At 29.9% G+C, this 12,642-nt stretch overlaps 1 protein-coding gene across 1 annotated transcript in view; it reads right to left on the bottom strand.

Moving 5' to 3' along the window:
* Positions 1 to 2,775: 2,775 nt before the first annotated feature.
* LOC143253579 (BRCA1-associated protein) overlaps positions 2,776 to 12,642 on the bottom strand; it is a 34,242-nt gene continuing 24,375 nt past the window's right edge. The window contains exons 12-17 of the mRNA XM_076507662.1: positions 11,992 to 12,030; positions 10,460 to 10,549; positions 10,094 to 10,207; positions 8,299 to 8,349; positions 4,660 to 4,755; positions 2,776 to 3,574 (exon numbers count right to left, since the gene is read on the bottom strand). Coding sequence (XP_076363777.1) covers positions 3,395 to 3,574; positions 4,660 to 4,755; positions 8,299 to 8,349; positions 10,094 to 10,207; positions 10,460 to 10,549; positions 11,992 to 12,030 — 570 coding nt within the window. The 3' untranslated portion in view covers positions 2,776 to 3,394. The remainder of the gene's footprint in view (positions 3,575 to 4,659; positions 4,756 to 8,298; positions 8,350 to 10,093; positions 10,208 to 10,459; positions 10,550 to 11,991; positions 12,031 to 12,642) is intronic.

The following is a 12,642-nucleotide window of genomic DNA, read 5'->3' on the forward strand; positions in this document are numbered from 1 at the left end:
TTACCTCCACACGGTCCCTAAAGGTGTTTTGTTTCAAGAATAAATAAAACGAATATTAAGAGTAACAAATATCTCTATTTCTTGCGTTTGAAGCTTATTATGTTATGCTGTGTTACAGCCTACAGAATGCGCAATTATTCTCGTAATTCGTGGCAAGCGCACATTTTACTGACGTCAATTTAAGCGTATCTTATATGACGTTATTTTAGTGTCTACTAACTGACTGTCAGACAACACATTACTGTGGAATAGTGAGAGTGGTTAGTCTTTCGGGGGAAATTACAAAAAAAGAAGAAGATAATTAGAAACATTTTGATCTTTGTATAGTTGGAGTAATTTCGTTGAGTGGCGACACAGATTTTGTTAGCAAAGACTAATCAAAGACTACAGTCTATTAGATTGTAGTAATACTAGTATTTTAACGCATGTGTATTATCACCGGGTCAGTTACTTTGGATTGTTTAGTATAAACTAATACGATTGTTTGTTTGTTTTTTGAATTTCGCACAAAGCTACTCGAGGGCTATCTGTGCTAGCCGTCCCTAATTTAGCAGTGTAAGACTAGAGGGAAGGCAGCTAGTTATCACAACCCACCACCAACTCTTGGGCTACTCTTTTACCAACGAGTAGTGGGATTGACCGTCACTTTATAACGCCCCCACGCCTGAAAGGGCGAGCATGTTTGGCGCGATGGGGATGTGAACCCGCGACCCTCAGATTAAGAGTCAAACGCCTTAACACGCTTGGCCATGCCGGGCCCAAACTAATTTACTTCACCAATACCATTTGCTATAGGTTACGTTCACAGATTAACAAAACTTTATAAACACTAGAACATAAATTTCGAGACTTACAACATGCCTAACAGTAGGATGGTTGTATGAAAGTAAAAGGTTGTTACATGGAGTCCATTCATATCAAATCTTTGACACTAGGCCTTTTTTATTTATATAAATAATACTGATTAGAGCATAATTAATATATTATTGAAGTTTGCTTCAGTATTTCGACACGTTACAAAGATCAATAGACTTAACTTATAGTGCCAGGATCCTGTCACGACCTGTCAGACGTGTGTTGTCACCATCAGAGTAAGGGTATTGCAGTCAACCTTATTTCTATTTGTGTAAATGTTTTAAATAAATAGATTCTGTGAAACACTTATAATTTGGGGTTACTTAACATCAGTACTGAATTGAATACACACAAATGTGTCTTAATAACCATGTGACATACAATATTTAACCACTATAATTCTGTGAAACCTGCTATCAAATTGGAGAAATTACACACTGCTTGAAGTCAGCTCCTGAGGACGAGTGACAGTACGTGTTCGCTTGGCATTCGGAGAGAGCTCTACCAGCTGATACAAAAGATCACAAACAACCAGCGTTCTCCGACATTCTGAGTTTGGATATGAAAGATGTTTAGCTTTGGGTGCAAAATGAACAAGTTAGATACATTGTTTTATTTTTGAAGTGTCAGAATTCAGCTTAAATTCCAAGTGACAGAGCAGCACTACACTTCTGTTGAAGATATTGAGGTGTTTGAAGTTCAATCCCCCCTCTCCTCCAGTATATCTGTGGAATCACACCACTAGAAACTAGGTTTTCATATCAGTGGCAGGCACAGCACAAATAGCCCAATGTTTAGCTTTGTGCTCAATTCAAACAAAACAAAACTGGGTTGGGATAAATTAACATACATTTTGTAGTAATTCTTTACTACAGATATTGATATCAATAATTCTTTATATAATGGGATTTTTTTCATTCTAATACTATGGTTAAAAATATTTGATATTTTAGTAGTTTACATAGGTAGGAAACCAACACACATATTGCGACTAAATTTTTCTAAAACCATTATTTTATTTTATTATTTTAAAAACTCTTCTTTATTCAAATGAAGCTCACATTGTTAATTTAATTTGCAATTTCAAAATCTTTCCCATGATTAAAGAGTTGTGCAAGTTTTCTATTTAAAAGGGAATTTTTAAAATAAATTTCAGTGACTTGGGAAAAATATTTTTTGCAAAAAAATTAAAAGAAAAATAATTAAAAACTATTACCTGTATATAATATAGTTAGTTAATAGCTCCATTGTAGTATGATAGTTTAACTTCAATAGGTGTTAACCTTTAAATGTAAATATTTGTTTCAATGAATTCTGAAGTTTTTATGAAATTCTCTGTAATTTCAAAACTCCAAATAAGGACAGTGCATTCCTGTTATTCATTAAGACACAGCTGCCCTCTTTCAAAACGTAAATTTGTCATTTATTGTATCTGGACTAAGAGGGTTTCTGGTAATGATACTTGGAAGAGTCGTCATAACAACAGCCCTTATTGCTATCACTACAGTGCAGGTTACAAACAGAAAGGGCTAATTTTGCAACATGGGGAAGTATTCTTTATATATGTTAAAATGTGGGCATGAGATAACACTCTTAAAATCCCAATAGAAATGTGTTCCATGTTCTATAAGTAAATTTAGTTATCTTATGTAAGTAATATCCCAGAAGAAATGTGTTCCATGTTTTTCAAGTAAACTGGAGTTATTTTTTGTAAGTGACATCCCAGTAGAAAAATATTTCACATTACATAAGTAAATTTGAGATATCTTATACAAGTAATATCCCAGTATGAATATGTCCCATGTTCTGTAAGTAAACCAGAACTATCTTGAGTAAGTGAGCTAAAGCTCTTGAGTTCCAAGTGATGATATATTCTCCAATTTCTTATGTGTAAAAGAAAAAGTATAATTTTCATAGTAACTTATTGAAATAAGACTTTTTTATTATCATACATATGTATACATAGATTATTTTCTGTTTACTAACAACAAACCTATGTATTCTGATTCTGTAGAACTGTATCATCTCTTCCTTTAATACATAGTGCAGCATACACACACTTCATGAATGCTAATATATTATTACAACATTCAGATAAGGCTAACAACAGTACTTCAATTCAATAACAACATAAGACAATAACAAGATTTATTTGTTTCCCGTATTCAAAATCTGAAGCGGTATTTCTGTTGAAGAACCTTATGTTTGGCCTGAACTAGATTTAGCTGTCATATTTCTGTTGGATTAAATCAAATTTGACATTAAAGCACATCAGGCTATTTTAGCTTCCTTTTTTATGATATTTTTCAATAAACAAAGAGAATAGCAGATAATAAGTAAACATGATTCACTGTAAACAAACAAGAAATCATAAACTGTAAACTGAGCTACGCTAATGGCAACTAGCATTTCCTTAATAAGTGAATTATATTCTCCAAAGTGTTCACTTTCTTCCTTTGATATGTGCAAATAAACAACAGATTCCAATAGAATTATTTACACATATAAAACATAATACTTCTAGATATTCATGAAAGAGTTAACGAAGCTTTCTACGTCTGTGACGCGAGTTGCTGCTATGGGATTGTCCTGTTGCCCCAACGACAATTTGCCCTTCCTCAATTTCTTGACGTGTTGTTTCAGAAACATGCTGGAGTTTTTCCTGTGCTTCTAGGTAAAACATAAGGTCTCGAACCTGGTCCTTGAGGTCATTTATTTCCTAAGTGTTTAGAATATTAAGTATAAGATCTTATATGAACTTCCTGTAGTAGTCAACACTTCCAAATACAAATCATAAACATGATACAGATTGCAGCATGACCTATAGCCTCACTTATCAAAATGGCATTACTATTACTGTAGTCAAGCTATGTAGGTATTGTAATCTTTATTAAAAACACTCATGGACGATATTAATTTCAGTAGTTTTTACATACCAAACATTGCTGTTTATTGTTTGAGTAGAATAACCATAAGAAAAATGTTTAATATGTACAGATTTGAGATATTGGAATAATTTGCCATAGCTGAAACTACAGTTATCTGTCATAAAAACATTTCACTCGATTTTAAAGATAGATAATTTACCACAGAAACATTTTCAGGGATGAAAAAAACATTTAAAGTTATAAAAATTCCCAGACTTGTGCATTGTTCCTTAGTGTTCTTAACTTCCCACTCAATTCTTTTGTTCATACTTACAGATCCCCGGGTACTCAAGCACACAGAGAATAAGAATTTCCCATTCAAATAAATGTATTTACTTCACCTTGACACAGATAAATTATACTCTGTATTATCCAATGGTATTCAGCCATTGGTTCTAGCTGTTTTCAAAGTCAAATTTCATTAATAAATGTTCAAATCACATGCTGTGACATCATAAAAGAGTGGGAACAAAGCGCTGTAGTAATATAACCAGAGAAGGAAAATCAAGTTAAAAACAAGAAATGAAACATTTTCACAATGTAATAGATTCTTGGTAAACAGAAACCTATACTTTTAGGATGGGCAGAACAATTATGAAAACACTACAGGCAACACTCCTTACAGCTGTATAATCAGAGTTAAGATAGTTTTCATTTATTTTCACAAATTAGACCAGATAAACGTTACACAATAATGAAACAGGAATTCTAAACTATTTTTGAGTTAAAAATTGAAAGCATTATTTTTACTATAATTTGGTAATTTGATACAAGACACCTGAATAATGTTGTGACAAAGATACATGGTGCTTAGATACAAATAAAATATTTTAAAATGTACTAGTGGATTACAAGTAGCATACAAATAAACAAACACCTTTTCTTTGTTTTCCTTTAGCTCCATTAGGTGATGTTCTGTGTCTTTCAATTTATCCTGCCACTGCTGTTGATACTGACGGAGACATTTATTCATCTGAAAACAACAAACCAATGATTTCATAAATTCCATCATCATTGTTTCATAGCATATCACACAACAGTTTTCATGGTTTACCATCTTGTAGATTTAATAACACTTTATTCTACTGAATGCATAAGTACATATTTTTGGTTTTATTTCATGTGCCAAATGAAGTAGAGTCCATTATTTTCATTCTATGTTGAGAGACTTGGGAAGTCAATTAATATTTCAATTTAGGAAGGTTCGTTCTGTATCCTCAGTGGTGAATGTTATATTAGGGTGTTGTTATTAACATACTTAAAGTAGTGGTGCCCATCTTGGGTATTAAAACTATATAGTACATCATCAATGTATCTCCACCAAAGACCTGTAGTGAATAAGGCATTTTGCATTATCTCATTCCTATAAATCGCAATAGAGGGTTTTCTATACTTAGACCATTGTCTTAAATGTAAAATTGTCCCAGAAATTCATAAAAGCTAAATACTGCAAAACTGAACAATACTTTTAAGTTTGTTAAATTAAGATATGTTTTGATTTTATTTTTATATTACAATGTTAGTTAACTTCATTTAAATTACATCAAAGCTATGTTTGGGCTTTTGAAGACTGGATTCTTGTTGATATTTATGAAACTTTCACTACTGCTTCAGATTTATTTTTCTCAAATGCCCTTTATCACGTGTGACTTCAGTTTAAACAATCTTAAAATACATTCTATTCTCTTTCACCAACTAAGGAAACATTGCAGTTTGTGATTCAGTTACTGAGAGAATCTGATGTTGTCCCAAAGTGTTCAGAGAAATACTTAAGTACACTAATCAAATATATATTTAATAACCCTGATGGTATCTTTATATAGTTCTAAAAATATTTCACATAATTTGATTACAAGGAACTCACTTTAAGAAATAAAAATGGAATATGGCTGGAACTATGAATGGTTAAATCTTTATTACATATCACCAATAAACTACACATACAGTATCGAACAAAAATTGCTGACATGTCAGCAAAGGTGTCTTGTCACTCTTTCATAATGGTTTACAGTAAAGGCTATATTGTTCAACTAAGATGATTTTTTGTTTATAATTACACTGTCATTAATACATAGACTATGTATTTTGTTTAAAATTACATTGTTTTTAATACATAGACCATGTTTTTTGTTTAAAATTACATTGTCTTTAATACATAGACCATGTTTTTTGTTTATAATTACATTGTCTTTAATACATAGACCATGTTTTTTGTTTATAATTACATTGTCTTTAATACAAAGACTGTTTTTTGTATATAATTACAGTCTTTAATATAAAGACTGTTTTTTGTTTAAAATTACATTGTCTTTAATACATAGACCATGTTTTTTGTTTATAATTACATTGTCTTTAATACAAAGACTATGTTTTTTGTATATAATTACAGTCTTTAATATAAAGACTGTTTTTTGTTTATAATTAGTCTTTAATACATAGACTCTTTGTTTAAAATTAGTCTTTAATACATAGACTCTTTGTTTAAAATTACACTGTCTTTAATACATAACTTTTTTTGTTTAAAATTACACTGTCTTTAATACATAACTATGTTTTTTTTTATGTTACACTGTCTTTAATACATAGACTTTGTTTGTTTGTTTTTTTAATTTTACACAAAGCTACACAAGGGCTATATGCACTAGTCATCCCTACTTTAGCAGTGTAAGACTAGAGGGAAGGCAACTAGTCATCATCATCCACTGCCAACTCTTGGGCTACTCTTTTACCAACAAATAGTGGGATTGACTGTCCCATTATAACACCCCCACAGCTGAAAGTACAAGCATGTTTGGTGAGATAGAGATTTGAACCCGCGACCTTCAGATTACCAGTCGAATGCCTTAATTCACCTGGCCATGCCAGGCCCAGAGACTATGTTTTTTGTTTATAATTACACTGTCTTCAGAGATGCCAGCTATTTCAAATAACTGAGCATAATGATTGTACTTTTGATGCAATGAAGGGATATTTTGCACTATACTCTTTCTTAAATTTTTGATTCACAGTTTTAGTCCTTTTCGATTTGCCAGAAACAAGACAATCTGGTGAACGAGGCCTCTTTTTTTCCATCTTGTGAATGATCGCATTGGTGTTTCTATGCCACATAGAAAGCAAGAAATACCCATCTACGTGAGTGTTGATTGATTGACAAGCACTGATGACGTAACTATGGATTCCCCCATGCACCCAGTATGGAGAAGCACTGCACTCAAACTAATGGTAGACGTCAGAGATACAAATATTTTTTATTATTTCAAGCACAAGCATGATTATTGCAAGTAACCATTTGGACTATTCTTTTATTTATTATCAAAATTTATTTGTATCTCACTAGAACTTTTCTTTTCACCCCTTTCAAGCCCTAGGGGAACAATTTATCACTTTATTGTATAAGCCTATATAATATATAATAATTTGGGAATTGCAACAAGTCGTAATATTTGTCTGTATGAGCGTATAGTCGTAATGTATACACCAAAATCGTAATGATTATGCTCAAATCGTAATGGTTGGCATCTCTGTGTCTTTAATACATAGACCATGTTTTTTGTTTAAAGTTACACTGTATTTAATATACAGACTGTTTTTTGTTTACAATTACACTGTTTTTAATAAAGGGGCTAAGTTCTTTTGGGTTGTAGTGGTGGTAAATATGAGAGGACTTTTTATAATGTCTGGTGAATCTAGTTGCAAATTTTCTTCCTGTTTCTATGATATAGAATTCTGAACAGTTGTTACACATTATGTTGTAAACTATGGCAGTATTATGTGATTCCATATAATTTTTATTACATAATGGTTTGACTTGAGGGCTGGGTTTTTGAATGAATTTGAATTTGACAGAAATATGTTTCATGACACGATTTATCCAAGTACATTTAAACATAGTGAAACTGACTTCTGATAACAAACTCACTGAACATATCCAAAATAAATTAATTTTGAAAATTAACATAGATTAGTGAAAATAACCCCATTTAACAAACTTACCAGAAACAGTTTGTAAATCAATATACCAGAAAACTAAAACAGCAAGTATTAAAACTAATTATTTCTGAAAAGGATATTGTTGTAATCTATATTTTAACCCAAATGATATTCTGTCAGGATAATAATGTTATGATTTAGAAAATGTGTATGAAGTGTAAAATGAGAATAACAAACATTCTTCAAACAAGTTTTTGTATTTGTGAGTTAAGGCATTTAACAGTTTTCAGAAGTTTTGTTCACACACTGCATTTAAAATTAGGCTTACAAACTTTTAATGTAGAATGACATACTACAAAATTGATTATTAAAGTTTATTACTTCCAAAAAAGAATTGGAAAATGCTACTACATTATCACTTACTCTTAAAACTTGTTTGTTCTACAGTTTTCAGTATATCTACAATACATACAGTAAATTATTAAAATAATTTCCAAAATTATATCTATAATACTAGCAAATAATGTTACAAATAATGTGTTGTTGTACAAAAAAATAAATTTAAAAATCATATTTTCTAACTCACCTCCTTTTCTTCTTTCAGGTCAGAAGACAGTTTGTTAAGTTTACCTGTAAGCTAAAGATAATTTGTTGTAAATATCAAGTTTCACAACACAGTCCATCATGTACATTGCTTTGTCATAAGTTTTGTAAGACAGTGTATCACATACATAACTTTGTTGTACATTTTGTACAGTGGTGTAACACATACATAATTTTATTGTAAGTTTTGTACAATGGTGTATCATGTACATAGCTTTGTTATAAGTTTTGTACAATGGTGTATCATGTACATAGCTTTGTTATAAGTTTTGTAAGACAGAGTATCATGTACATAAACCTTGTCATGAGTTTTGTACAATGGTGAGTCATGTACATAACTTTGTTGTAAGTTTTGTAAGACAGAGTATCATGTACATAACTTTGACGTACATTTTGTAAGACAGTCCATCATGTACATAAACCTTGTCATGAGTTTTGTACAATGGTGAGTCATGTACATAACTGTTGTAAGTTTTGTAAGACAGAGTATCATGTACATAACTTTGACGTACATTTTGTAAGACAGTCCATCATGTACATAAACCTTGTCATGAGTTTTGTACAATGGTGTATCATGTACATAACTTTGTTGTAAGTTTTGTGAGATTATATATCATATATAATTTTGTTGTAAATCTCTAGTTTTGTAAAAGTGTATATCATCTACTTAAATTTTTGTTTTTCAAAATTATTTAAATACTTTTATTCCCATATAAAGTAACCAATACTTTAAAATAACTCTAACAAGCACTCTACAAAAGTTATAACAATATGATTACTTCAGTAAAATATATGTATTCTAGTAATATATATAGTAATATAGTAATATTTAAATATTAAATAGTAATATTTAAATAATTTTGTTGTAAATCTCTAGTTTTGGAGAAGTGTATATCATCTACTTAAATTTTTGTTTTTCAAAATTATTTAAATACAATATGATTACTTCAGTAAAATATATGTATTCTAGTAATATATATATAGTAATATTTAAATAATTTTGTTGTAAATCTCTAGTTTTGTAAAAGTGTATGTCATCTACTTACATTTTTGTTTTTCAAAATTATTTAAATACTTTTATTCCCATATAAAGTAACCAATACTTTAAAATGACTAACAATAACTCTACAAAAGTTATAACAATATGATTACTTCAGTAAAATATATGTATTCTAGTAATATGCTAAGTTCTATAATTGTAACAATAATTTTAAATGTTAATACAATTCAAACAATAATTGTATAAAATATACAATCTGAGTGCTAAATATAGAATTTGAAGAAAGCTATGAAAACAATATTTTTGGGAATTTTATAAAAGAATCACATTAATTATGGAAACTTTACAACATCAATTTAAAAATACTTGTATGTGACAACTATTAATAGTTACAAAAGATAAACAGCACAAGTGAGATATTCAATATAAAAGACCTGTCAATATGATATATTATGGAACTGCTTTTCAAGTATTCAAGGTAGAATAACCTGGTCACTGTCAGAACTGGCTGCAAGTTTTAATGGCAGAATGACCAGTTCACTGTGAATCTATAAGTTTTCAAGTTATACTAAATCTAGTATGTTCCTGATATCACTGTGAAACTGTGTACAAGTTTCAATGGCAGAATGGCCTTGTCACTGTGAAACTGTCTGCAAGTATTCAAGGTAAAATTACTTGTTTATGGACACTATAAAATTGTCCATGAACTATAAAGTTAAACTAAATGAATATTAACACAAGACAAGTATTACAAATAATACTAGCTGTTCTGTACAACCTGTGAAACTTTCCTTTCATGAGTTTGTTTCTCCTTAGAAACACGAGCCAGCTTCTCTTCCAGTTCTTTTCTTTCCTCCACAGCTTGTTTGGTTTTTTCTTTGAGTTCCTCCAGCTGGAAATGTGATATATTTCATGAGTTGAATTTTTAGACAGGATGTTCCTTGTATAACCGACAAGATTAAGTTTGATGTAGCTCCAGTTAATTCATTAGAAATACTGATTTCAGTTAAAATTAGTTACCATAAACCATACTCAGAACTGTAAAATATAAATAATGTTTTTACACATGCTTGTACTGGGCAATAAACCATAAACCAGATTAAATCATATGTTTGGCTTTTATATCAACTGGAAAAAGTCACACCTGCCGAAACATCTCCTTCTCTACTCTTGCAATACGATCTTCAAAGAAATGTCTCTGGGCTTCCAGCTGACTTGTCAGTAAGTAAGTGTACTATAAGAACAAAGCAGTACTGAATTCACTACATACATCATGTGTGAAATGAAAGTGCCATTATTTTCTCAAATATGTAATTTAGTAAAATTTCTAACACTGAATACATAGTCTAAATAATATCTTCTTAATGTATTTTTACTATAAAAATGTTTTGAGGTCATGAGATTTAACTCATGAGTTACAAATAAACTATATTAACTCTTTCAACATGGGCTTGGTCAATTTGACCAACCATGTGACCACTTTGTACTCATTTAGTCTTCATACATTTAAAACTTCTAACTTTCAATATAGTGTATATATCTTTACAACATTTGGCAGTATTTCAGTTAACATTACACGTCATTCACATTAAAAAAATCTTATTTTTTAGTGAAATCTTTTTAATAAACTAAGGATTTGTCCATGCATGTATTGAATATTTGTTTTGAAATGAATAATTCATGTACAAAGTAATTTTCATGTTAAGATTAAAAATAACTTTTTATCATCTCAAATATCTAAGATTCCTTTTTGTAATCTCTAAAACCTCCTAAATACATTCCACACGTTTTGTTTTTTCAGTAAAACTTCATATATCATCTGTTATTTTCTCTACCCTAACTCTTAAACAGAATTGGTCAATTTGACTGACCTGGTAACCACCAAAAAATACTGAAATCTAAGTTACCATTTTTACTTTGCACACTATTATAAGTACTAAATCACTTGGGGCACATGCACTTAATGTTAGACTATCAAATTACATTATCCTCATGACGTTGTGTGCTTGCCTTGTGCCTGATGAAACATTTTTATATTATTATTATTTATCTAATGTGATCCCCATATTTATACCTCAGTTACTTTTATAATAATAAACAAACATGAAAAACAAGAAATAAAGCACTTACCTAATCTTTTTTTTTCTTGCCACTGATTGTCAATGACATTTAAACCTATTATTTATACTAATGGTAGTAATGCACTAAATTACATAAAAAATAGACAACTTTTTCACTTGTCATAATTTTTGTGGCTTTCTAACTATGCAATAAGAGCTGTTACAAACTTACACACACTAGTCATGGAGATTATCATTGCACAGTAAACGATACCCAGGGAAAAAAAGATTTTATAAATTATTAACACTAAACTGTTTTCTTATTAAATTTCCACGATCATGTTACATACTTTATAATTCATCCATTACTTGACTTATATAACAATTCCACACAGAATGGTGCAGCAAGGTTTAAAAACCTTTATACTGAAGAAAAAACAATAAAACAGTTATCCTAAACATAGTGTTTTAATATAAATGTAATTGTGTAATTTTGTCTAATCCAAATAACAGTTGATAGATTTACTAAAATATCAAATAAAAATTTAAGAAGTTATCAAATTATAAACCAATATAAAGTTTTTCACACTAACTACAGAGAATGTCAAAACTGTACCTCAAGCTGCACAGAGTCTAACTTCTCTTCTTGTTCAAGCTGTTGAAATAAAAAGTAAAAATATGAAATATAAATTGAAACTACCAACAAGGGAAACAGTTGTGACATGAATTAATTCTGAAATACCAATCTAAAATAATACAAGTCAAAAACTATTTCTGAAAAAAAAAAAGTAAAATAATCATAGTTGAGAATTTGATATTAACTGACCAAGTTTGGTAGTAAAATTGATAACCCCTGAATTTAATTAATCATCCTTATATCTTAAGGTTAACAGTAATAACTATCACTACAGTATATTGAGGTTACCGATATCACACATACTAGTACGTGTATATATAACTTTGTTACAAATATCACACATACTAGTACGTGTATATACAACTTTGTTACAGAAATCATACATACAAGTATGCGTATATATAACTTTGTTACAGAAATCATACATACAAGTATGCGTATATATAACTTTGTTACAGAAATCATACATACAAGTATGCGTATATACAACTTTGTTACAGAAATCATACATACAAGTATACGTATACATAACTTTGTTACAGAAATCATACATACAAGTATGCATATACATAACTTTGTTACAGAAATCATACATACAAGTATGTGTATATATAACTTTGTTATAGAAAT

Source organism: Tachypleus tridentatus, chromosome 6 (assembly GCF_004210375.1).
Source record: "Tachypleus tridentatus isolate NWPU-2018 chromosome 6, ASM421037v1, whole genome shotgun sequence".
NCBI classification, from domain to species: domain Eukaryota; kingdom Metazoa; phylum Arthropoda; class Merostomata; order Xiphosura; family Limulidae; genus Tachypleus; species Tachypleus tridentatus.